The sequence below is a fragment of the Xiphophorus couchianus genome, chromosome 2, assembly GCF_001444195.1.
Source record: "Xiphophorus couchianus chromosome 2, X_couchianus-1.0, whole genome shotgun sequence".
In the NCBI taxonomy this organism is placed as follows: domain Eukaryota; kingdom Metazoa; phylum Chordata; class Actinopteri; order Cyprinodontiformes; family Poeciliidae; genus Xiphophorus; species Xiphophorus couchianus.
The window spans coordinates 6803423-6831325 of NC_040229.1; the positions used below are offsets into that span (position 1 = coordinate 6803423).

At 39.0% G+C, this 27903-nt stretch overlaps 2 protein-coding genes across 2 annotated transcripts in view; both read right to left on the reverse strand.

The window, feature by feature from the left end:
• Nucleotides 1–127: 127 nt before the first annotated feature.
• Nucleotides 128–27549, reverse strand: zcchc14 (zinc finger, CCHC domain containing 14). Its single transcript, XM_028029254.1, has 14 exons — nucleotides 26167–27549; nucleotides 20419–20595; nucleotides 15626–15800; nucleotides 12462–12532; nucleotides 12307–12378; nucleotides 11932–11999; nucleotides 11386–11531; nucleotides 7780–7816; nucleotides 6567–6885; nucleotides 6380–6477; nucleotides 5050–5147; nucleotides 4082–4225; nucleotides 2351–3361; nucleotides 128–1911 (listed from the first exon to the last, which is right to left on the reverse strand). Exons 1-14 carry the CDS (start codon nucleotides 26659–26661, stop codon nucleotides 1856–1858), a joined length of 2967 nt encoding a protein of 988 aa, XP_027885055.1. The 5' UTR covers nucleotides 26662–27549; the 3' UTR covers nucleotides 128–1855.
• The window catches only part of jph3b (junctophilin 3b), a 55807-nt gene continuing 46068 nt past the window's right edge, over nucleotides 18165–27903 (reverse strand). Inside the window, exon 7 of the transcript XR_003597025.1 lies at nucleotides 18165–18176. The gene's annotated coding sequence lies outside the window, so the exon portion shown is untranslated. The remainder of the gene's footprint in view (nucleotides 18177–27903) is intronic.

Sequence of the window (27903 nt, forward strand, 5' to 3'; positions counted from 1 at the left end):
AAATGTGGCTCTGAAAAAGTTGGATTATGATCACAGATGCATTAAAGAGGAACCGCGACTCCGGATGATGAAGAATCTCGTCGAATGTGAAACTAGAGGCAGTTATTCAAAGTTTTAACTGTAGGGATGTGAATAATGAAGGCACTAAATTCTTTATATTACAATGTTAACAAAGAAATAAAGACATAATGAGCCTTAAATCTGAAGAAAAACTATCAAACAGACAATATAAAACCTGAACTCCAGACAAACTGCTGAAACATTTGCAAACAAAACATTTTAAAAAGTAACATCAGACGCTGCTGGAAAAAAAACAAAAAAAAAACAAACAGGAGCAAAAACTATAAAAGTTGAACTAGAGATTCCCCCAAAATAATAATACAACCCAGAACATTTTTATACAATCATCTGAGCCTCAAAACACAAACGAACCTTTTTTATTTATTTCCATCAGAACTTAGTATTTTAAATTAAATCCCCTTCTTGCTTTATGCCTTCCCTGCAGGGGAGCAGAGCAGATCTGGGTCCAGCCCAGAATCACACACCTCAGACCCCAACACACACACCGATACTTCCTGAACACGTCGCCGTGCTGCCAGGCAGGGCAGCCGCTAGTCTGCAGGAGCAGCGAAAAGCAGGAAAACCGAACCAAACACGGAGAAAGTCGGACCTGAGTGAAATTGGCCCCACAAAACTTCTTCAAATTAAACCAAATTGGTGTCAAACATTTGTGCTGCAAAAAATGTGTTTGTGCCGCTATCATTTTAAAGATAACGAATGTTTCCAGAGGTCATCAAAGGTCAACCAGGCCCCACATATTTACAAAATCAAACGAAATGTGGCATCAATCAAGCATGCTGCAAAAATTTCCCAGAGATTTGTGCTGCAAAATTTTTATTTGTGCCACAATCATTTTAAAGATATTAATAAATCCCTGGAGAGGTCATCAAAGGTCAACTGCAACACACATATTTACAAAGTCTAACAGATATGGTGTTAGTCAACAGCACTAGTTTAGTGCAGCAAAAAAGTTTATTTATCCAATCAAAATGAACAAATCTAACAAATTTGATCTAAATTAATTGTGCTATATTTGTGCAGGTTTGTGCTGCAGTTTTGTTTTTTTTGTGCCACTAATGTTTAATTGTACTAATTAGAGATAATCAAATGTCAATCAACTGCACTGCTTTTGGGCAGCAGACATCTTTTTGATACATTTAAAATGATAGCGATACAAAAACATTTGCCTCATAGACGTTTGACACTAATTCGGTTTAATCTGAAGGAGGAGGGAGTGGAAGTCGGCGTTTTTGAAACGTTTCGATGTAAACGTCACATGATTCTGCCTTCAGCTCAGATCTGAGGTAGAAACGCTGCAGAGGCGACATAAACGACGACAACGCTGCTGATCAGCAGCGACGTTCAACTCAGCTGCTGCCTGAAACATGATTGGCAGTTCTGTAGCGGCCGTCACCTGAACGCCTCGTCGGTTTGGGTCGACGCTGGAAAAAGAGAGAAAAGTTTCACCCCGTTTTAAAATCTCCTTTTGAATATGATTGTGTATGTGGAATTCAGCCGATTGAAACCCGACTGCAGCATAACGGCGAGTGTTAAAATGAAGGATGACACTGAAATTACAGTCTGAAAAGTGAAAACCCAAAGTTTGGTCTAAAGTCTAAACACTCCGTGGTTTGGCAGAGCAGCTGCCTCCGTGGTGAGGAAGCATGAAGCTCTTCCTGTAGTTAGTCTGAGTCTGAAGCTCCGCTTTGTTGGAAAGTTGAACCGTTTCTCCATCAGCGTTTCACCAACTCGCTGATTTGTTCCAGCAGTTCAAAGGTCACCGCCTCTCCGTGGTTTATTCTCCTGAGTCTTTGCTCTGAGAGTGAGGAGTGAACTTCAGCCGAAACGTTCCTGAGAAACGCAGCAAAAAAAACAAGTTAGAATTTAAAATGTCCAGTTTAGAGCCAAATATCAAGTAGTTACACCAAAAACTAATCAATAGATCATCCATACATCATATTAAGTCAAACAGAAAAATGTTTTTTTAACTTGCAACAAATGACCAAGTGTTCACTAAATAAATGCTTTTATTGCAATTCTTGTTTTCTTATTTTAAGTAAGGAGTTGGATTATTTGCATCTATTAATGCATTTCTAATTTTGAAAAAAAAAAAAGGCTAAAAAGTCAAATCTGCCATGTTTAAAAACCAAATTAACTTTATTCTCATATTATTTCAACTTCAGTACTGTAATATTTTGACATTATTATAGAAATATGACATTATTCTAGTATTATTTTGATTTTATTCTCGTATTTTTATTTTTTTACTTCCTGTTTCTCTCTCTCTCACCCTGATGCGCTGAGTCCATCGCCGCCTGCTTGCAGTCCTCGGCTCGATGTCCGCCGCCGCCGCAGTTGTAGCATGACATGTTTCCTGCCGCACGCTTCTGGCCTCCATTTCCCACAATGCCGTGCGGCTGGTAGAACCTGAAGCCCTGCTGCTGGTCATGTGACGTGGGGCTCTGGCGGTAGAGCGGAGGCGGGACCATCATGGAGTAGGAGAAGGGCGGGGCGGCGGCGCTGGACGAGGCGATGAGTGGGCTGAGGTGGAGCAGCGGCCCCAGGGTGAACAAAGATGGCTGCAGGTAGCCGGCGGCGGCGTATCCAGGCAACGCCGCGTACGGGCTGCAGTTACCGCGGCAACCACAGGAGCTGCAGACGCACACGGAAGCGTTGTGATCGGAGGAGGGCGGGGAGGATGTGGGCAGGGCGGGGCTGGAGGTAGACTGGTAGTACTGGTTCCCAGCGGCGTTGGCGGGCGGGGCGCAGGCGGCGGGGGGGTGGATGTGATACCCGGCCGGGGAGGAGGACAGGTGGAAGAGGAGCGGGGGCTGGGAGACATGGTGCAGGCTGTTGGAGGTGGAGGTGAGGGCGGAGCTTGTTTCTATCATCAGACCCACAGTGCCGCCGGGCTGCGTGCGGCACGCCGAGGCCTCCTGAAGGCCGCTGTCCGCCACGCTGAGCCCAGAGAACTGGCTCTCCAGCCGCGCCGCCACGCCGACCCCGGGCCCCAGGCTGAACCCGGCTCCTGCCGCCACGGCGCCCAGCGGCTTCGCCCGGTCATCTGCGCCCAGTGGCGAGGGGCGTGGCTTCCTAGGAGAGGACAGGACGCGTGTCGGGAAGCTGGGCTGCGGCAGGAAAGCTGTCTGCAGGGCGCTGAAGGGGAGGTGGGAGGAGCAGGACGGGGGGTGGAGGGGCGCCGGGTCGGTCTGAACCGGAAGAACCTGAGCCGTGGGACGGGCCGGACCGGCAGAGCTCAACAGGAAGCGCTCCTTCTCCGTACCGCTGGCGGCATTCGGACCTGGAACACAGAACCACAGCATGAGAAACCCTGATGGAAACACAACAAATTCAGAAATTCAACTTCAAAAATAATTTATTGATCCCAAAGGGAATCAATAAATAAATTAGACTGTTAAATAAAGTAGAAATGTCATGTTCTGTTGGTACGTTCATGTCTGGAATGTGAAATATGTCTGTCTGTCTGTCTGTCATCCCGACACGACTGAATGAAAAAAATCGGATCCAAATCAAATCATCTTGTCAAGAAGCAGCTTAAAAGTGACTAAACATGTTCATTAGATTTTCTTTAGCACAAAATCATCCATAGGTAATTAAATTTTAGCTGTTTTAGGGCCTCTGTCACTTTAAATCCAAATAAAGTAAAATTGATACCAAAGTAGGTCCTTAATATTCCTCTATTTTAGTTGTTGTTTGTTTCGTCTAGGAGTTAGAAAAAATTACAACTTTATTCTGGTAATATTATGACTTTATCCTCATAATTTAAAAAAATAATGGTAGTCTGGCCCTAATATTCTGCTGTAGACTTGACCTGAATTTAAAGTTCAAACAAGTAAAAGCTGCAAATTCACTTGTCAAACAAGATGGCCACCCTGGACGCACTATGGAAACAAAGCATTTACAGGTGAAAAAAAATCCAGATAAAATAAAAAAGAAAACCTTCTGAGACCAAAAGAACAAATTAATGAATAAAACTGATTCATTGCCTGGTCCTACTTACGGCCCACAGCGGCTCTGCTCCTGTCGAAGGCTGAGTCGCAGCAGAGCGACATCCAGGAGGAGCTGCTGTCTGTGGACATCAGATGAGGAGGAGGAGGAGGAAGAGGAAGATGCGGCACTCCGTCCACCTCCACTCGCAGCTCTCCTGCACAACAGTTAAAAAAAAAAGGTTTTTCTGCAGAAACCTTTAACTTTAACACTTTAATATTTGCCTAAAACTTTGCTCTGGTTTAACATAAACATAATATCAGCTACTCCATTAGGAATAGATGTAAATGTTTAGAAGGGAAATCAAAAATAAATCCAAAAGTATGTAAACCTTTTCTTTTTTAATATTGCAACTATACGAAAAGCACTGATTCAGTTTTCTAGGCCAATTCTAGTTTCCACTTTTTGGTGTTAATAAACTTTTAACCTTCTGTTTCTTGATTGGTCAAGAATTTGTTAGATTTTCAGCTGCTGTGATTCTCTGTCACACTTTGTTAAATGAACTGAACAGATTTTAGTGGCTGGAGGATTTCTCCTTTGTTTATTGGTAAAAAACAAAGTTCCATTTCTCCAGTTAGCACTAGACTCACATGTTTGTTTCAGTTGTATTTACCCAGAATGCTCTGCGCTGTAGTTCGCTTCCTGCTTGTGGAAAAATCTCCGGTCCGCTTGGCGTTCAAATGCATTCAAAACACACCAGAATTTGTCGGTTTGTAGGCGGACCAGAGTTTGCCTTTTTGGTCCTCATCAGAGTTCAGTTACACATTCACACCACCCCAAACGAACCAGACTTTCTACACAAACAAACTTTGTAGTTTGACACTGCAGTATGAAAGAGAGGCTGAAAATGTAACAAACATTGCACCTTTGGTCCCCAACCAAACTGGTGTTAAGACATCCTTAAATGTAGTATTCTTTCTGGCTATGTTTATAAAAAGATACAATCTGTTTTTGGGTGTGGCGCCTCTTATCGCCCCCTACCTGCGGTGGAGGTGGGGTGCACTGAGATTCCCATGTGACTGGACGGGGTCACCCTGGCGATGCCGCTGCAGGGTCGCTTCTCAGTCTTCATCTCCCTGCTGCACCAGAAAAGACGACTTTAATCCACCAGGGGGAGACACTCTCCACTAAATCTGTCAGCTTGGCTGTAATTTAAAAACATGTGGAAAAACTGCTGGAGGACATTTCTATTTTCTGCTTCCTGTTTGAGCACAAACACACACATCCCCACCTGGCTGGAAAGTTGCTGACGCTGACAGACGAAGGAAAGGATGCAAAGGGTTTTCCTGCAGGTTCAGGAGTTTTTTCTGTTTCCACACACACATTTCCAACCCGTTCAGTACATCTTATCTCTCTGATCTGCAGCAGCCGGTTAACCATTCACCGTTTATGGACTCTAAGTTCAGCTTTTACACCTTTTATATCGGCGGCCGATCAGCCAGCTTGTTGCTCGATAATGGAGTTCAAACCGAAGGTATCTCAGAGTAAAGCAGACTGATGCTTCAGCAGATTACTTTAAACATTTCCTGATCACAAAACAATAATTTGAACCCTGAATCGTATCTGAACTTCACCGCAGAAATTAGGAAACTTGACTATGAATGATAAAGATCAATCAATGTTTTTAAATACAGATACAATTTAAAAAAGGCAGCTTTCCAGTATTTTAATTAAATAATTTCTACAACAGACATTAAGAGTACCAGGAGTATTTCTTCGTATCAATTTTTCCTTGTCTTTTGGGTGGAAACCAAATCATTGATTCTGCTGAATCAATTAATAGGGTTAATTGTGATTGATTATTTAAAATATTGTCAACTGATTTAGTGGTCGATTAATTGTTAACTGGCGAATACAGACTCAATTAAAGGTTATTTGCTGAAAGAAAAACATACTCAGAGTTGTAATTAAGCCAAAAATGTGCAGAAAATATATAAATTTTCCAATTAAGATAAAAAATCTTTTGTCTGTAAATTTGTTTTACCCAGAATTCCGTAAATGTCAGTTTTAGATTCACCCAGTTAAAATTACTGTATAAAAAACTACTAACCACCATTTGCTATGCAATTATTAATTGGCTAAAAGTTCTTCTACCACATGGCCTTTTGTGAGTCTGTATAGTCCAACTAATGATTAATCTGATTAATCGTTAATCACGATTAATCAGATTAATCGTTTTAACACTGAGTGATCGTTTTATTACCCTAAGATGGATTACAGCCCTGAAGCAGAAGCTTTTCTTAGTTTCCTGATTTCCTGAGACTCTTTTGCAGCCGAACGCATCAGACAAACCGAATCTCCTGCAGCTTACTCTGCTGACTTTTGAAGCTCCAGCTGAGTCTTGAGTTTCTTCTTCGCTCCCTGGGTCAAGTCGTACTTGTTGAGGTCTTCCTCCGTCAGCGCTAAAAACTGTCCACAAACAGGTCGGGACATTTCTCAGAAGAGGTTAGAATATTTCCCTCACTAATTAAGGAGATAAAAATAGAACGTAAACAGACCTCCTCCATGGTGAGCTGTTTGAAGACTGGGTAGTACTTATGGAGCCGGAGTTTACGCAGCCAGTCCAGGATGCCGTTCTGCTCCGGCGTGCTGGGTTGATTCTGCGTTAACTGGGCCGGATGGGACTGGGAGCGGGTCAGGGAGGGGGAGTGGGACAGGTGCAGCGACTGCGTGATGGGCGGAGGGTGGAGGTGGTGCATGGAGGGAGTCAGCGGCGTGGGGGGAGACAGGAGGGAGGACAGGTGAGGCGGGGAGCGGGTCAGAACCGAGCTGTGGGTGCTGACCACGGGCTGGACGCTGGCCACCCGGTACACCGCCCTGAACATGGAACAGGAAGTGACTCAGGTTCATCTGATACAGGAGACTTAAAGGGACAGTATCGTGTTTTCCAGGCATATAGTACCATTTTATAGCATAAAGAAGTAACTATGTTACCTTTAGTTTTCATAAACATGATATATACAAGTATATGTCACATATGACTTAGAGGAAATTTGACTTCCTGATGTAATGCCTTGAAATTGGGCCTCTGTCTCTTTAAGAAAGTCCTGCTCTGCCAACATGGCTCCTCCGTTAACCCTTTAACAAAGTTTTACCTACAATGAGAAGTAGCTCCTATAATGATCTCAGCAGATGTGCAGTTTCAACAGGTGTTTGCTAATTGCTGCTGACTAGTCTGAAGAAACCCAGTGGGGGAGGAGCTGCACCTCGAAGGCGGAGCTAGGTCCACCCAGACGTTTTGCACAGCTGGATGGTTGCCATGGAGATAGCAGGATTTCTTAAACATGTATGAAAGAATCAAAGCAAAACTCCAGATTTATTTTTGATGATTGAATAATGATGTAAAGCTTTTAAAATCCATTTTACATAACACTTTCCCTTTAAAATAAAAAGAATAATCAGAATCATCATCCCATAAAACACATTTTCCATCCCAGATCAACCTTCTACATCAGCGACTAGCTTACTCTTAATATTTGAAGTTTATGCCTTGAAAGCTGAGGTATGTAACTTTTATATAAAAGAAATCACTCCATCTTTTTAATGCTGGAAAATGGCAGGATTACTGTTGGGTTTGAGTGGCTGATTTGATTTCTGTTTTTATTTATTCCATATATGTTGCTGATGTTAGTAATAGCAATTGTCGGTTGACGATGATATTCACTGGTGGTTTATCACCCAGAAACTTTTGGGGTGTGCAGGAATGTTTACCTGTTGGCTCCTCTGTACTGCATCATGCAGCCGGTGTCTGAAACAGAAACAAAGAGTTTCATCAACTAGAAACACTGAAAACCTCAGAAACATGCACAAGATTTTAAAAAGTGTTATTATATTGAGGACATATGTTATCACATGAACAAAGCCGATCAATTAGGTGAATTTATTCCTCTATAGAGCTTGTAAAATTATTATGGCCCTTGGATGTTTTACCCTTTTTCTTGCTTTTACAAATCAATCATTAACCCTAACCCTATTTCTACAAAAATAATAAGCGTACTGTAACTTCTTTTTGTTCTCATCAAACCAAAGACGATTCTTCCATTTTACCGTTTATGGCTGAATTAAATTACTTTTTTAACTATATTTTCATTTATTAGGGCGCACCTAAAGAGAAACTGCAGTTGGTTTCGGCCGGTCAAAGCTTTACAAAACTCAAGATTGTAGAAAAACACCGTCTGATCTCCAATCAAGACCATTTAGAGGTGAGAACAAGAATATTTTACTGCTTGGATTTAGCACAGAATCATACAAACGGACCAAACAAAACACTCGATTGGATTCCACCTGCACAGGTTATTCCCAAAGAAACTAAATCTAAGGGAGCATTAACACTAAACTCCTGCAGAAATCAGTTTTGTAATTGAAACAAACTTATAATCACATGTGAATAAGCTTGTTCACATGATAAGTCATTAAAAATGATGGTGCATGTAAACAGTTACATGAGATATATTCATAATTATACTTAGGAGTAGCTACGTATGCGGCGTTTAGGAAAATTGTTCTCAGCCATTTTACATGGAGCGCTATGGAGTCAACACATTAGAATGACACACAACTTTTTCTGAGTTATGATGCTGTAAGAGCTCTGGTGGAGCCAGCTGCACATTGTCCGAAAAAAGAAAAGCAAAAATAATCTATCATCCTGCTACCACTTCCTGTTGTCTTTTTTGGCGTTTCCATCAGTAGTAACATCCAGTTGTTGATCACGTGGCTCGTGTCGTATGAAAAATATTATTTCGATACGGCTGAAAATCCATCTCATCGTAGTGCCAAAACTGTTTATCGAAAAACATTTTTAAGAAATTGGCGTCTTTCCATTAAGTGTCATTTCAATTTGTGCTATTTTTAAAATTAATGGAAACACAGCTAATGATAAGCAAGCGATCAGGTTAAGGGGATTGTTCTCCCAGTCTAGTGTGTACTGGGAAAACTGCCCCAGATTTTGAGTAAAAGTGTGTTGATGGAAGAACTTCCCCCTGACGTTCACAATGCTGCAGCTAAGAGCTGGAACAATTCAGAGGCATAAACACTGAGACATGATGAGCGGCAGCTATAAATACACTCCGAGATGAAGTCACACTTACACATCACACACACACACACACACCCACACACACACACACACATTACGTCTATTATGTCTTTCTATCTTCATAAGGACTTTCGTTCATTCTGCGCCATCTTAGTAGGTTAGCGCATAGCAGAACCCAACAAAAAGCTTTGAGATCAACAAACAAAATATATTTTTCTTTTAGAAAAAATTATATGAACAAAACGAATGCTTTCGGGATCAATTCATATGAGATGGAGAAGAAAAATATATCAGACAAGCTGCCTCGGATCTTATACTATGACTTAGTTAATAACTACTTAATGAACTTGAGTACAACATGGAGGATCTTCGCAGCCTGAAATCCACGGGCCGCTTGTACGTTATTGTTTACATCCAGACATTTTGCGCCTGAGTACAACGCCAGAGGGGAAAAAGACCTTTCTTTCACTTGTCATCCAAAGCTGCGCTGCAGCGGTAGAACAAATCTGTCCACAAAATAAAACCTGGAGATGCAGGTTTTATTTATTTGGTGCAGTGAGCAACAACAAATGGAAAATAACAGAACAACATTTGCAGAACAACTGAAAACCACTCAGACTCTTTTTTATCTTTTTTAAATAAATTACATTTAGAGCACTTTTTAAATAAAAAACTGCTAAAATCAATATCTACAGACATATTTAGACACAATAGTTAATTATAGAGAGCCATAGTGGAAAGTTCAAAGAGCCACAGGTTGCAGACCCCTGATGTAACCCAAAAACAAATCTGAGTAACTGTATTTATACTTAACTATTACTGCCATATTTCTAATACTCATAACTAGTACAATACAATAGAGCTGAAAAAAACTTTCCCCACTGTTGGTGAAAGAGGTCCTCTGCATGTAGTATATTTGAGTAACACACACACCAGTATGAGGTCATCCCAGTCTGGGCTCCCAGCATGCCGCAGTGAATTCCCACACCGGACTGAAATAGACCCGGTCGGCTCCGTCCAACACCTCAAACATCTCAGAGCGCCGCCTCACCTCGTCTCTACGACCGGCTCTTCCTTTTCTCATCCCAAACAAACCACACAGACTTCCTGCACTGCAAAACGCACTGCGTAGAGTTCACTTAGAAATATTATGCAAACTTGATGCCTCAAAAAACATCAAGTTCTCCAAATTTAGAAATGTTGGTGGGTTTACACAACGCAACAAACTTGATCGTTTTGAATAAATGGTCTGTTGCAAGAAGCAATAAATCAATTAATGACAAATTTAAACAGTTTGTTGCTTTTGTCCCATCCAGATGTTTTTAAAGGAAGATTTTGTTTAGAGACTTCATAAATCAATGAATTTTTGTTTATTAACTCAAAAAAATAGAATTTAAAGCTTTAAAATTAGAACCACAAACAAAATATTTTGTATATTTGCATCAGAAATCAAGCAATAAAACAGTTTAAAACGTAATTTAAGAAGCTCATCACTGCATATTAATATGAAAAATAATTACTGCTATCATCAGTGTTATTGTTACTAATTAATGAAGTTGTCAATTATAAAATAAAAAAATAAGTTTATACCTGGAGTTGGGTAATAACTACTTACATAGTTGCATTTACTTGAGTAACATTTTGGAAAAACTGAACTTTTAGGAGTACTTTTACTACGCTGTACTTTTTACTTTTACTTGAGTAATTTTATCATGAAGTATTTCTACTCTTACTTGAGTCAAATTTCTGGATTTTCTATCCACTGAATGAAAAACATGTTTTTCAAATTCATCAACACAAACCTGCAGTTTTGTTAAAGTTTTATAAGTTTTTTAGTGAAGGAAACTGATTAGGAAAAAATGTCTTTTGCCTGATTTTGTTGTTTTTTGTTACTTATATGAATTATTGTCATTTTTGTCCTTAAAATACCAAAATGTCCACTAAACTTTATATTTTGGTCCGTCTGATAATGTCATTTTTAAATATTAAATGATTGATCCTTTGATCAGTTACTTGAGTAGACTTACTTTTGCTTGAGTAGAATGTTATTGAGTCGACTTAATACTTCAGTAATTTCTTGGATGGCTGCTTTTTACTTGAGTAAGGTAGAGATATAAACCTCAGTTTATACCTCTATCCTCTCTATTGAATGTGTGAATATATTTCCTTACTGTTCTCGTTTGTTGCTTTTATTTTCTTTCTATAATAACTGTTTGTTCTTTTACCTACATTCCTGGTCAAAGTAAATAAAACAATTCAGGCAGAAGCACGGCAGGACTTACTGGAGGCTGAGCAGGTGGGGAAAGTGGGAGGTAACCTGGTGGAGGGAGGAGACACGGGGCAGCTGGGGGTCAGAGGTCGGCTGGAGTTGAAGAACAGCTGGACGGAGTGATGCTGCAGGACGGGGCCGGGCAGCGCAGCCAGACACCTGGGTGGAGCAACACAGCCACCCAAAAAGCAACATGACAGTGAAGAGAGGACATATAAAGAAGGAAGGTTTTTTGTCTCACTATCAATCAATCAATCAATCAATCAATCAATCAATCAATCAATCAATTAATCAATCAAGTTTGATTTACATCAGAAAAACACAAAAATCAACAACTGAAACCTTACATTTTACCATGTGCCGTCATTACACATAAAAATGTTGATCAATGTTTCTTTGATTATAAATCAAAAGCAACTTTAAACAGGTGGGTTTTCAATCTAGACATAATGGATGCAGAATGTCGGTTTAGCCTTTTAGAAGTGAAAGTTTGGGTGAAAACAATTTGATGTTTGGTCAAAAAACTGAAACTTTGGAGCGATGAGGTTTCTGCACTGACCTGGTGTCGACCTCTACGGACTGAGGGAGGAACTTCTCCAGTCCATCGTCAGGAAACACCTGAGAGAGCTAACAGAGCAACATTCAGCATGATTAAATCAAAACTACCCACAGTTTACTGCACAGTATCACTCTATGCTGACGATACTCTGATTTTTACACAAAAACCTGAACAGTGGAAACAATAATTTTGCCTAAAGCAGAGGAAATATTCTGGTAATACAAAAAGTCATGTCCTTGTTTATCCCTTATTGCTTTGTTTAGTTACTTTAACAGGATTCAGTTGAAATCCCTTTGGGATCAATATGTATATAAGCTAGTTACACCATTAGAAATCACCGAATCCCAGTAGCTACCATTTGCACCAGATTATTACCTGGGATATCAGCTCTGCCACTTCCTGTTGAGCTCTGACCACAGATGACGTAAAACCGTCGGACCAGCCCACCTGGAGAGGCAGAGGAAAGGAGGAAAGTAATGAAGAAGAGCAGCAAACAAAAATAAAAAACTACCTTATTGGAGTTGATCTACCTCAAACACATATTCGCTGCCGTTCTCTGGCTTGTGTATCGCTCTTCTGAGCACCACCCGCTCAATCACAGCTGCAAGACGCACACATCAGTTCACAGACCAGTAAAAACACAGTCAGAATAAGAGCTGTTCCACTAAAAAAAAAAAGCTGAACAACACATCCCACACCAGTGGGTGGCGATAAAGTCAATATAACTGACATGCTAAAATATAGAGAAACTAAATCAAATGCAAGGGTAAAAAATTCATGTTTTTATATGTAAAAACATAAAAATAATGAATAATAATGAAACTATTTTCAAACCTTCCCTGGTAGGTTTTCCTACCAGCTTTTTTATTTTTATTTTTTTAAATACTTTTATTATTCTATTTACAAATCAATCATAACTAATTTGGGTTTTTGACAAACATATTTACAAAATAACCCCTTTAATGTCAAATTGACAATTGTGCACAATGCAAATATCTTCATGTTAATGACTGAAACGATTAATCAAATTAATTGATTATAGAATGGTCAACCTTCACTAATAAGCCATGACTAACAAAATTTCTTAGTTTTTGACAAAAACATTTACAAAAAAGACCCTTTAATGTCAAATTGACAATTCACAATACAAATATCATCATATTAATAACAGAAACAATCAATCAACCGTGATTAATTGATTATAGATTAGTTTAAAGTATACAGGCTCTAAAAAAGGCAATTTCCTGAGAGAATAACACCTCTCAGCAGTAATCAAGCCAAAAATAAAAATAAAAACTGGATGACAAAAGTTGTCAGACTGATGCTATTTTGTTTACAGAAACTTTATGAATCATATTATTTGTTATTTCTGTTGTTTTGTTTATTTATTCTGGATATTTAAAATATCTTCCAGTTCCATTTGAATTTAAAGTTGATTGACCTTTGAGAATCTGATCTTACATTATTATACCTTTACTATTATATTACTTGAAAATAGTTTCAAAACAACAATATTATTATGTATGGGAATAACTTCTGGGACAATTGTCCAGGAAAATTTGTTATCACTGAGTCAAAGTTTGAAAAAAACTAAAACTACTACTAAGATTAATAAGAACTAAGCAATACTTAAGTACTAAAAACCAGCAGACATACTATGAAAATGAATTAGAACTAAATGAATTAGACAAAAAGTCAAACGAATTAAAACTAAAGTCAATGGAAAGTTATTGCGAGTAAAAATGTGGGTGTGGCTTTTGTTATGAACAGATTTTTGACCGAACTTTGGGCGTGAAGGGACAAGCTGCTGAGACGGGAATAAAGGGGTTTTTCTAAAAGCTTCGGGCCGTTTTACATCAACAAACTGTTTATTACCTACTGATTTTATTAGTTCACAGCAACAGTTTTTACAGAGTGACAGAAAAATGAAACAATCAGCTGCCGGAGAAACGCAGCTAAACAAAAAAAGCAACGAGACAACACGTTGTCTCGTTTAGGAGCAACCTGTTTAGGAGAGCAACCTAAACAGGTTGCTCTCCTGTTTGCACGCTGAAGGTTTTATGTCGGTGGCAGCCATGCAGTGTTAGCAGAGGTGACATAGCTGAGTGTTGTGTTGCAGATCGGACGCACTGGCGTAAACTCTGACACATGAGATGCTCAACGAGTCGCTGATTTCTAATAGCTGATAATGGAAGACGTCCCTGTTGATCAGTTTGGCTTCAGAAAGCTTCACCTGACTGAAAAACATGAAGTAAACAAAAAAATCCAGCATGTCTGGAACCTAACCGTAAATAAAAAACAAGCACAAACGTTTTAACAATAAAGTTATAATAATAAAATAATAAAAGAAAAACGTTTTATGATAATGCATCAATAATATGACAATAAAGTCATATTTTTGCCAGTATTAGTTGTAATAATACAAGAGAAGTTGTAATATTGCCAGAACAGTTGCAAACAAAGAAAAAGTAATATGACAATAAAGTTGAAGTAATTTTAGAAAAATGTTATAACATTGCCAGAATAAAGTCTAAATAATATAAGAAAAAGTTGTATTACAAAAAAGTATTTAAAAAACACAAAAAAATAAAGTTGTACTAAAAGAAAAAGTTGTAATATTATCAAAGTAAAGTCAAAATAATACACACACAAAGTTATAAAATTACCAGAATAAATTCTAAGTCATACGAGAACAAAGTCATAAAATTAGTATAATAGTGTCATAATTTTATAATAACTCCAACATAAAAATTATTAAAACAAGGAATGTTGGGCATCTTGTGAAGTTATATGTTGGTATTGGTCTTAAAACTGGGAAATAATTCATCTTTTAACACATCAGCATCAAATTATTATTAGCAGGAGGATTTTTGAAACAATCGTTTAATCACCTGGGTTTATTCAGAAGAAAGAATCACACGAACTGATCTGCTAACGTCAGACGTTGATAACTTTATAGGCTTTTTTCATATTAACTTTTTTCGGGTTAAAATGTTTTTCCTGCTGATTATCTTTTCATAATTAAATAAATATTCTCGTCACGATAACAAAATTTGCTGGACGATAAATTGTCCCAGAACTTATTGCGGTAAATGAGAATATTGTTGTTTGGAAACCATTTTAATCCTATGCTTCTCTGCCCTGGACAGTTGGTGGTTACCATAGCAACCAGTAACTGACAGCTCCGCCCCCTTTTTCTGTTGCCTTCTGTTAATTGTGGAATCGGCTCCAAGTTTTATATTTGAATATATATTTTAGACATAATTAATCATATACAGGGTTTCATGTGTAATTTTGCTTTATTTTAATTTATTTTTACTGTACCAAAACATTAGACTGACAACTTTTACCATCCAGTTTATGGTAGAAAAAGAGAAAATATTGAGCTTGTTTTAAATTATAAATTGATTTACTGATTAATTGAGGATAAAGAAAATAAAAGGCACTTTTTCAAAAATATTTTCTGTCATTTGTAATTTCTTTCTTTCTTAAAAACTAAAAAATCTATTTTTATTTTGAAGTCGTATTGTCCAGCTCTAGTTGGTGCTGATTCTTTATATTTTTGTGTCTCAACCTCACTGCAGTTTTCCCGCCCAGCCCTCAGGGCCGCATTCTTTCTGCTTGTGTTCAGACGCAGCAGCATGCTGCATCTTGCTCAGATGTTTTCTTTAGGTTGTCGTTGGCAGCTCCTCACCTTTCGCTGCTTTCTCCTGGCGGCTCCTGCTTGCATCCTGGACCTTCAGGGGCGGCGGAGGAGAGCGGCGCTCTGGGCGAAGAGCCGGCAGCTCCTGGTGGACCGCCTGCTCTTCGTTTCCCAACTCTGCGCCGGAGGACGGGCCTGACCCCGTCGACGCTTCTCTGCTCTGGTTCTGGGGGTCAGAGGTCAGGAGAACACATGAAATATCAAGGTTTACTATGTTTTACCAGATTCAAGAACAAATGTCAGCAAACTGAAGCATCATCAGGAACTTTTAATGGATCTGATGAACATAAAACGTGACAAAATGTTTGCAAAAGAGACATTTTCAGATCCAAGTGAAACCAAAGAATTAAAATCAAATAAAAAATCAAAGGTTCTGTGCAGAAGTTGTTTTTCTTTTTTTGAACAATGTCTTTAGAAGAAATCTTTGTCCTCTGAAAACGCAATACATAGTTCTCATGTGACGTCACACATCCGGGAAGCCATCTTGGTAGGCAACTGCCATGACAGTCAGGCCTGTCGCAATAAGCAATAAATCAATTAATCACATGATAAATTAAACCGTGTCAATAATTTTAGATTGCATGATTTATCGTTTTTCTCTTTTCTCTAAATGTTTTCAGTCTGGTGCTCAGGTCTCAACCAGCCCTTTGTTTGAAGGACGATTTTGTTTACAGAGACTTCATAACCCATTTTATTTGTTGTTTTTGATATTTAAAAGTCTTCCAGTTCCAGTATTAAATGTTCATAAGAATTTAAATAACACATTCTCAAACATTTTTGATGTTTGAGAATGCATTATTGCATTATAATGCTATTGCCATTATATTAGTTGAAAATGGTCTTAAAACAATGTATCGTCCCAGAAGCTGCTATGGAGTTGCTATGACAACAATAAACAAGTCACAAGCTTAGATTTAACGTATGAACAATATCAGTGCATCACATCTATTAAGACTTAAACTGTTTTTTGCTATATACTTTGTTTTTGTTGGTTTGAAAGCCATAGTTCTTCTATGCTTGCCCACCAAGATGGCGGATCAGAGGCGTGGAAAAGAACAAACAGCGACTCTGCCAGTAACGCATTCAATAACGTTTGGTAGGTGAACACTTTTCACAATGCTGTGTCACACATATGATCAGTATAGATAACACATCTGATAGAATATTCACTGAACTGCACAGCATTCTGGGAGATGCAGGCAGAGGAAAGGTTTTAGCTGCTCAACCTCTCACTGCAACTTTGATGGCTTGAACTAACTGATTCACTCTTTGGTTGCCTAGCAACAACCTGCTGAGTCACTGGAACAGCAGCAGTTTAACATTTTTTCACTGTGACTCATAAATGCTTAAAAATCAAAAACAGTGGAGAGAAAACTGTGGATGAAACAGGGAAGGTCATTCCTTCAGTTTGGCAGCATTTATGGTATTTAAAACAAAAACAAATCAAAAAAATTATTTTAAATGCAAAATATTTATATTTGTTGTAAATTTTGACTTACTTACTGCCCTGACTGTCAGAATTTTTGAGTCTACTCCTGTTAACAATTGATCATTTACTAGATTATTTGAATATTATTGCAATAATCAATTAGTTTGATTAATTGATTCATCCCTAAAACATTATACTAGTATTTTTTATTCAGTCAGGTCCTAAAAGATAAGGAAAGGTGCAACAAAATAGAAACAGGACGTTTTTAGTTCACAATTCCATATTTTTTGTTTTACTTGATCTGAAAAACAGATTTATTATTTATTATGAAAATAACTTTTAATTATCTGAGGCATTTCACAAAGCCAAAAAAACATTCAGCTGCTAAATATACAGCAGCGACTCCATCTCAGCAGAATAGAAACAAGATCTGAAATGTCTTCAAGATCTAAAAAAGGAACTTGACGAACTTGAAGTGGAAAAATGTAAAATGTGTATTAACAGTTTCTAAATGGAAAACTGAGATAAGTACGTCAAGCGGGAAATAGCTCCAGTGATTGCAGCAGATTTCTTTCCATCCAGTTTTTTGCTTTTGAGGTTGATACACATTTGCTGAAAGCTGATCGTTAACATGTGGCAAACTTGCACCACAAGCTGTTTCCAATATAAACAATACCTCAACTGGTTATGAAACACTCCCAGACCCGGATCCAGGACTATTGTCGAGTTCAGACACCAATAAACCTAATCTGAACTGGAAATGTTGTAAACTAGCTAGCTGATATATATTTTTTAGTCTTTCCATCCAAAGTGCATCAGAAATTCCCTACTTAAAATGCTGAGTCATCAGAAATGAAAACCCCAGATAGGCTACGTGCTGTTAGCAGAAATCATCCAGGCCGTAGATCTGAAAACAATTAAGAGTGCTACCGCCAGATCCGCATGTTCCTGAGTCCGCCTGCCAGCAGCCTGGAAGGAAGCAGAGCTTCGAGGTAAAACGGGGAACCAACATTGGAAGCTGAATTAAAAGAAACTCCAGGAATAAATTTAACAAAAATACATGGCTTGAAGCTATAAAAATCCAGATTTCTGGTACAGTAGCTCCTCCTTCCTCTCATATAAAAGTCAGTTGTTAATTCCCACACAGGCTTTGTTTTTATTGCCCTATAAAGCGCGCATATAATGGGCCGATTATGCAGGTTTCAACTGGCCTAGTAATGTTGTAATATATTGCATATGCTGTGTTTAAAGCACCGCATTGTTTCTGGATAAAAACCCCTCTGGAGTCACTCAGCATCCATCTGCTTCGTGTTAGTCAAAGGTTAGGAGAGATGACTTGAGAAACGGCGAGACTAGAGAGACACGAGTCACAAGAATGGAGTGATGGCATGCAGCAAGACTCAGCAGAAACACGGCAGAATATTTGGTCAAAATGGTTAAAGATTTATTATTAGAGTTCAAACAGTTTTATAAAAACTGATGTTTATGCAGTTTATTGCTCTCGAGAATAAAGATGTGCTAACACAATGCAAAGGCAAAAACCCATCATGAGTTCAACTCCAGGATTTATCAGCCTGGCGGGCTGCCAGGATTAAAGTGTCATGTCTTTATTTTATACAGATTTAGTTTAAATGTATTTTTATCTGTTATATTCATCTATTTACATTACATCAAAGCAATTTGCTTTGTAATAAAGTGATTCTGATTAAAAAACATCTTTAGTGGAATGGAAGCACAATGGTGGCATAAATGTTCCGCAACTAAAGATTATTTTAGTAATCAATTAATCATCAGATAAATTCATTAATTGGATATAAAGATTGGCACACTCAGCTACATTTTTATTTAACAGTTTTAAAGATGCAAATAATTTAATCCCTTCTTTAAATAAGAAAACAAACATTTTATTGTCTAAAATGCAATAACACAGCATTGTTTCAGTGAAAAAAATTAAAAAGACTGAATAATAAAAAATATATATATTTTAAACTAAGAATATTTTAATGTAGGGCTGTGTGATATAAAGCTGTGCCATTGCAACAAATAGGAAAATTCAACTGCAAATTGGAAAATAGGAAAATTCAACCTGTTCAACCCAAAGGCAGCACTGAGACGGTTTTAGGCAAAATGTTTAAGAATTAAATAAATATCAAAATTTGCACAAAAACTTGAAGATAGCACCCTTTGGGACCAATTTAAACACTTTATCTGCAAAAAACAACGTTTATTTCTGGTTTATTTGCTCTTTAAAAGACCTGTTGCAGAAACATTCGTCCATCTATCGGGATTTGAACCAAGGACCTTTTTGCTGCAGCACTAATTGCTCCAGTGCTACGGAAAAAAGATGCAAACCTCATAAGCTGAAGCAGAAAAAACTTCCTCCCCAACAATCTGACTGACTGGTGAAGTCATACAGACGATGGTGAGATTACTCATCTAAACAGGATATAGTTAAAATCAGAAGTCACAAATATCCCTCCATTTTCTCACCTCCCAAAAAACCTGCATTTCTCTGGTTAATCTGTGATATGTGACGATTCTGGGTTTAAATAGAAGCCCGTCGGTCGCTTCAGAGAGATGGAAAGACAGCCAAAGAGAGAGCATTTATAACTTCCTGGGGATTCACTGGAGACTCACACACACCACAGAGGGTTGATTTCAGCACTGAGAAATGTGCTGACCTGCACTAAGCAGGAGCCAAGGGCAACAAAACACTAAATACAAGCGCTCCTCTGAGCCGGGTACTTTCCCTGCTCCTGCCTGCGTCGGACCGACTACAGGCTGTAAAACTGTGTTTACATCTGCATCAAGTTAAGAAACAAATTAAATGTTTTGCCTTTGAACTTCTCCTCTACAGTCGTTGCTTTTACTCCCATTTTCTGCTCCTTTGACCCTGTGCCGGATGATCCGAAGGGTTAAAGGAGCAGCTCGGTTTCCGGCATCATCTGGAAATCCCCTCCTTTTGCTCCTGCTGCGTTCTCCGCGTTTCATCACATCCCGGCTGCACCACCACATCTGGGTGGAAACGACAGCCTCCGCTCGTCTTTTATTAACAATATTTTGCTCCTGAACTCGCTTCTTTCCCAAATATTTCTCACAGCGCTGCAGGTTTTGTTTTGAGAAGATTTAAATAAAACTTTCTTCCTCTACCAAATTAAATGTGGCTTGTACAAAGTAACCAAACTGGAACGGTTGCATAATTTAAAAACACAAAAAATAGACTAATCTGAATGATAAAAGCGAGATTAGATTTTATTTTAAGTTAACTTTAATTCCTCCATCTCAATCCACTGTTATGATTCTGCAGCTGTAGGAATTTGGGAATCAAAGGAAAAATTAAAAGTTTGTTTCCTACCTTGTGCCAGTAGCAGGTTGGCAGGCAAGTGGTGCTGGCGTTGGGCAGGGAGGCCTGAGGCACGGCGGCGGCGGCGGCCTGATGGTGGTAGTGGTGGTGAGGCTGAGCGCCATAGCAACCAGCAGCTCCATCACTGCCAGCTTCTGCTGCAGCTTCTCCTCCTCCTCCGCTGCTAGCCTGGAAAAAGGTGGTGGCAGCATCATGCCTCTGTATACCCTTGTCCCTTAGAGGGGTCAGGGGGGCTGCTGGTTCCTATTTCTGGCTAAAGTTCCGGACGAGAGGCGGGGTTATATATATACATGTATATATGTAACAAATTTGCTAATCAAATTGATCTGAAAGATTCACATTCCCATAAAAACACCTACATATTAAATACTTAGAGCTGAAATAAATGTAACCAATATTATAAGCAGAACAAACTCTTCGTTCTACTTATCTAAAAAGATAACGCCCTGGGCATTTGCACATATCATGCATGTCACAAATCACCACTGTCTGCACTATTAAACAGAGCAATTGAGGCAATGCCCTGAAGGTAAACAACGCTCAACTATGAACACTGACCAAAGAGCAACAAGCAAGAAGTAACCAAGCACAAGGCGCTCAGCATGACTGTTCTCACCGTCTGTCCCACTGCATGAAACCAGGCAGCACAAAACTGTAATGTCTGCCATCATGGCCACTTTGAACGAAAACAATCAATGAGCAATGCGCATGCTCTGCGTGCTCTTTTGTTCTTGTGTTGTATTTATTTGCTAATTAAATAAATATCAATGTATATAATTTTATAATGTAATAATAAGTAATGATAGCTACTGCAGTGTACACAGAGCATTACAAGAACAATGAACGGCTCTCAGTGACTCTCCAGTCGTATCTTCTTAGTAAAGAAAAGTTCAGAAGACTCGGATCGTTCGTGAACAGGGCGCTGTTTAGGGGGGAAAGGTTATGCCCCTGACCAACAGGGGGCCCACCACAATTTTTTTTTTCATAGAAATTTTAAAAAAGGGGTCCATGTCAATTACAAAATTAATTATATTGTGTTTTCTAAAATTGTTTTTAGCAGTAAAAGTTAAATGTTACCCCTCCCAGACCAAAAAACACACATTTGCCCTGAACCTCCCGGATCTGTATGAAATGGTTCCTTCCTGCTTGGTGCTTGACGGTGACGATGTTCAGCAGCAGACAGTGGAAGACAAGAGCGACTGTGGCTGTTACTATGCAGCTAAGAAAAATAATAAAGTTAGGTTTTCAAAAAATAGAGCGACAGAGAGAGAAAAGGGTAAAAGTGTCAATTTGTAACCCAGTTTTTCTCCAAGAGAGGTGGGTAGACTGTGTGATTATCAACCATTCAGCATAGTTAGCTTAGCCACAGTCTACTGTTTGCCTCCATTTCACTAGCATTTAATGAATTAAGGAAAAAAATTACCAAGATTTTCATATATTTAACGTGTCCCTGCACCTTTTACCACTTAACAACAGATGAGTCAGTCAGCAGCAGCTCTAACCCACGTCCCTCCTGACCCGTCCTCTCTCCTCTCCTAAGTGAAATTAAAGCTGCAGTATGTAACTTTTATTAAAATTTTTTAACATATTTGTTAAAACTGTCATTATGTTGTGACAGTATGGCATGAGAGATAATCTGTGAAAAATCTATTTCCTGTGCCTTCTCCCAGTGCTTTCTAGAAACAACCAATCAGAGACGGGAGAGTTTTAGTGCTGTCAATCACAATCTCATGTGGCTGCTCATCCCTATAGTGTAGCTAGCGCAGCCTGTTGTGAATGCTCAGTCTAGTTAGCATAGCTATCAATAACAGCAGATAAACATTTTTCCTCTAATGATATGTTGTTTTTCCACCATTAGCACATTTAGCAGTGAGTGAATGAGGTTGATTGACAGCGCTAAGACCTTCCTACTGGTTCTGATTGATTGTTTTGGTCAGAACGTTGCATTACTTTAGCCAGCAATAGCAGTTCAGGTGGAGGAGATTGATTGCTTTCACAGATTATCTGTCTCATAACAAACTGGCACGACATGGTGGCAGCTTTAACAAATGTGGAGAAAACATATTTTTATTAAAGTTATATACTGCAGCTTGAATAAAATGCAACTACATAGCATTTTTGAGAAATCTGGATTGCTTCATGTATATTTTGCATGTTGCCTATGACTGTTGCTGGTGGAGAGATATTTCAGTATCTAAAGCTAATAGAAAAAATTTAAGCAACCTACTTGCATACTGTATGCGAACTGTTGCATGTAAAATACTTGAGCAGTAAATATTGTGCTAGTTATCAGTATTGGACCAAAGAAAGCAAGGCAGTTGCAAGCCTTTAAAATTGTGACACTTTGATGGGTCAGACAGACTCAAAAAATTGTAACAGCAGCTGCATGGGGGGCCCAATTTAATTTTTTGTCATGGGGCCCAAGATTACCAGCAGCGCCCCTGTTCATAAGTTTAGTGATATTTTCACAGTTGCGGTTTTGACTGGTCTTGAAATAAAATCCGGAGTCCTCAGCACCAGAAACCGAGACAAGACCGAGACCGAGACCATCAAAAGACCAAGACCGGTCTGGAGTGCTACAACACGGCATCATTTTGGGACCAGTTCTCATTCAACATTAACATAGATTATTGTTACATTTTATAACATATTCTAAAACTTTTTTTGCAGATGACACTCAGCTTGTGAGTTCTTCAAACTAACTGAGATGGTCGATAAAGTTATTTTGTTTAAAGAATTTTTCCATAGTAAGAACGTTGGTGTGAAAACGAGACCTTCAGACGGTTATTTATGCTTTTGTCTTGTCTAGATTATTGCAAAACTTTTCCCACGTGTCAACTCCCAAATTAAGCAAACAAAAAAGTTATTTTCTATAATAACTGAAAATATTCTGTTAATGAGCCATATTTGCTTCAACTTTTATTTGGTGAAGCGCTTGGTGAGTTTTTACCTAGAAAACCTTAAATCTGTCAATATTTTATCAAATTTAATGTAAATTTAAAAGTACACTCTATAAGCTTTGAGATTTCACATCTAACTCAAAGGGAAACATAAACGCCGACGTATCATTTCCAACTTTCCCATGTAAGTGTGTAATTTTCCTGTTGAATAAGTAACAGTGGAGGTGAGTTACAGCCTGTCATTGTTGATGTCTCACCTGTAATTAGGTACAGAGGAAACATGTATGCTTGCTTAACTCCACCTACTTCAACTAAAGACGCTTTCCTTTCTGCGGTCAGGTGGAGACGGCTAGCCCTGCAACTAACAATTATTTTAGATATTGGTTAATCTATCAATTATTTTGATGATTAATCGGTTAATCAGTTAAAAAATAATCAGCATATTCTGATGATTTCTCATTTAGTCCTTTTTGAAAATAAAATATTGGAAATACCTTAAAAGATGTAAATACATAAATAATTCACTTCCTTTTTTAAATAAGAAAATAAACATTTTAATTCCTAGAATGCAACTACATAGCATTCTTTTAGTTAATGCTGGATTATTAAAAGCTCAAAATAGAAATCTGATGTTTTTTTGATTCACTGAGAAACAGATGCATCATTAATTATAAGGAAGACATTTCATTGTTTGAGCTGTTTAAATCCGATTAATCGTTTAAGCCGTAGAGACGAGCCAGGGTTACATTTCCTTTTAAGAAGCTCTCTGAGAATTTCGATCCAAACTTTAAGATTTTGATTCAATCCAGCTGTTGCACCTCCGCCATCTGTTTAACTACCCGTTTTTCTTTAGCTCCAACTGTTTTTCCAGATATTTTCAGAGTTTACTGGTTTATTTTACCGGCATTTAAGAGATGCTTTTCCAAACCTTTTTATATGATGCATTAAACTTTGCAGCAGCCGTGTTTTTAACTTCCAGTGCCTTTAGAAAACCTGACAACCTCACATTCAACACTGTTTTCTGCTCTGGTGTCGTCACTGTCTTGTATTGTTGATGTCATTCACACCGCAGGCTTCTCCATGAAGCTGCTTTCACTTCCTCTTGCAAAAGGAACAACACTAAGAAAACCCATGAAAACACTTCAGCTGTTTGTAGAAGAATTTCCACAGAGACACAAAAACAGAACCTAAAACGAAGGATTCTGGAACATGAACGTGATATTCTGTCCCAAAGCAACAATAAAAATCACTCTGTGCTTCCTCGGACGTCCTGGGAAACTGCAGCAAACATTGAACAAAATCTATTATCACTTTTTATTGACTGGTTGTTTGAAGATGATTTTAATCCGACAGGACAAAATTATTTAGATTAAAATCTGATTGAAAGCAGCTGGGTTTGAATCAAACTTGTTCTCACCAGACCGTTCTGTTCTCAGACATATTAATATAATTAAAGCTTAAAATAAAAAACATTTAAACATAGAATCTGGAAATAACAGAATGAATCATAGGAGGTATTGACAGATGGTTGATCCGATTATTAGATGACTAAAAGGTTAAACAGAGAGATGTTGGACCGATAAATGGATAATCAGTCCTGGAAACACATTTTTCACTCTCTCTACTCTTATCCAGATGTGGAAAATAAGGAATAAAATTCCATATTTTTCCAGACTTTGTAAGAGTTCTCTATGTTTTGTTCTGTTACATATATCCCATGAACAATTATTTTAGTAATCGATTAATCTATTCTGACGATTAATTGTTTGGCTTTGGCTTAACTGCAGCTCTGAATATGTTGTTCATTTGGCAAATAGTATTTTTGAGACTGTATTCTCTACTTAATGATTCATTGATTATTAAATTAGTTGACCAATATTTCTATTATCAATGAATCACAATTGATTATTTCATCGATGGTTGTGTAACACTTTCTTCTCAACATTAACAAGGTGTAGGAATCATTTGTTTACTATTGTTTGGATGAACTGATCAATAATTTTCATGTGCATGATTTATTGCTTTTCTCTTTTCTACCAAAAAATTGGATGATAAAAGTTTTCAGCCTGGTGCTTTGGTTTCAACTCGCCCTTTTTTTGAAGGACAATTTTGGTTACAAAGGCTTCATAATTCATTTTATTTATTGTTATTAATATTTTATTGATTTCTTTTGGATATTTAAAAAGTCTTCCAGTTCCAGTATTAAATGATCATTAGAAAGTAAAGTTTATTGATCTTTGAGAATGTGTTCTTGCATTATTATGCCATTATCATCATATTACCTAAAAATCGTCTCAAAACGACAATATTATTGTTTATCACAATTACTTCTGGAACAATTTATTATCCAGCAAGATTTGTTATTGTAACAGGCGGACAAGGTTTTTTTTAATGTTTGTATTTTGTACGGTTTTGACTTAATTACTGCTCAGAATATGTTGTTCTTTCAGCAAACTGGATTATTTTTCCTGAATCTGTGTAGTCCAGCTAATGATTAATCGATTACTAAATTAGGTGGATTCATCACGATTAATCGTTTCAGTACTACATCCTATTGAATTTGATTAATTTTTGAGCGAGTTTATTTACAGAAAAAGAAGATTTTGTCATTATAAATGCAAAAGGTATATTATTCTTGTAAGATTTCGACTTAATTACTTCTCTGAATATGTTGTTCTTTCAGCAAAATGCATTTTTGAAATTGTTTACTCCAGTTAACGATTAAACAAATATTAAATTAGCTGGATTCCTCGCCCCTTTCTGTCATACTTAACTTGGTTCATTGTTTAGCTGGTTTGTGTCCATATGGACAACACCGACCTTTGACCTCTGCCCTCACCTGCAGGATGTCCTGGATGTGGCCCAGCTGATGCCTCAGCACCTGTTTCTGGTGGAAGTTGAAGGCCGGGTGGTTGGAGGCCATGGTGAACAGCAGCAGGAACTGCTCCTCCGTCCTGCCGTCGTTCAGCGCCAGCCCGTAGTTGTTGATCACCGTGTCGATGTGGGTCAGGGTCCGGTACAAGACCCCCGCGGCCTCCCGGTTGTCTGTGCCCAGCAGCGCCAGCGACACCAGCAGCTTGCTGCGGACCACCTCGTCCGTGACGTTGGTGAGTCCCGAGAGGTCCGCGGGGTTGTTGGCTTTGATCTCCGCATCCCGCAGGGAGTGGTAGTCCTTGCGGGCCAGGTCCTCCAGGCAGGAGCCGAGGAAGCGCAGCTCGATGGGGATGCAGAGGTCCAGCAGGCCGCAGAGGAACTCCGCTCTCTGGGCGGAGGTGAGGGTGGAGAACCAGCGGTACACCCCCTCCCTCTGGACGCAGCTCCGGCTCTCCACCATCCTCACACCTGGAACCACCTGGATCAGAAGAACCTGTCTGCGCTCACATCAAAGGAAGCGCACGCGCGCGTCAAAACTTTTTGAACTTTCTCCAAACTCCTGTGTTTATTCCCAGCGGGGGGGAAAGAAAGAAGAACAAAAGTTTCCTTTGTTTTCGGACTTCTTCCACAGTAATCCCGGCAGGGTCTACTGAGGTCTGGCCGCCCGGTCTGGGTCACTGTCGGACCTCACGCTTCCTCACAGTCCGTCTGTGGACAGTTGAAAATTCTTGGTCTCGTTCAAGCGGAACCGTGCAGAGACTTCGGAGCGGAGCGTCCGCATGGTGCCCCAGTAAACTGTTTCAACTGGGACGAAGCTTAAAAAGCAAACCCGGAGCAGCCTGGGGCTACAGCCCGCTGCAGCTGGGAATGGCATTTGAACATTTCAGAGACATTACCTCACCGGACGGAGCTGTGCACGCAGGTCTCAGCGGTAAAAGTTCCCGGTTTATTCACCGTTCAGCAAACTGGAAGTTTAATCCTGCCTGAATCCTGCCATGACTTCAGAAAGAGGGGGGAAAAAACAGCTGTGAAGAACATTATCCCAGCTCTGGGCCACGGAGAGGTATGGTCTCCTCTGATTGGCTGACCGGACAGTCAATAATGAGATCCTGCGTTCTGATTGGTGCAGAGGTATTTCCGCTACCCTCCTACTCCACATCTTTTCTCATGGCCTTCATAAGTATCTCAGATGAGTTTCTGGCTCTTGGGTAACTGAGGAAAGTCGCCTTTAAAAACCGGTTTTCTTTATATTTCACCAATAAATACATGATAATTCATTAGAAATGTGTTTTATCTGATTGGTTCAGGCAGAAATGTAATAATATGGAGACATTTATTTCTTTTTTTAATATCAGATTTTTTTTGTTGTGAAATTGTAGTCAGACAACGCTCCACTCAGCCATCCATCTGTCCATCCATCCAACCAATGATCCATCCATCCATCCATCGACCAACCTCCAGGCGACCTGCTGCTCTACTCTTGGCTCCTCCAGGCTGGTGGAGCTTTTCAGGAGGACTGAAGCTGAGACTCCCAGACAGAACAACCTGATTCTGGTCGAAGGCCTCCGGGATCCCGCATTTCTCTGGCAGAACTAAAACTAAAGGTTTTACTATCTGATTCGGCTTTTTTCTTCACCAAAACTTAATGGAATAACATCCAAACTGCAGCAGACAAAGTCTCACTCTGTCTACCTCCAGCTCC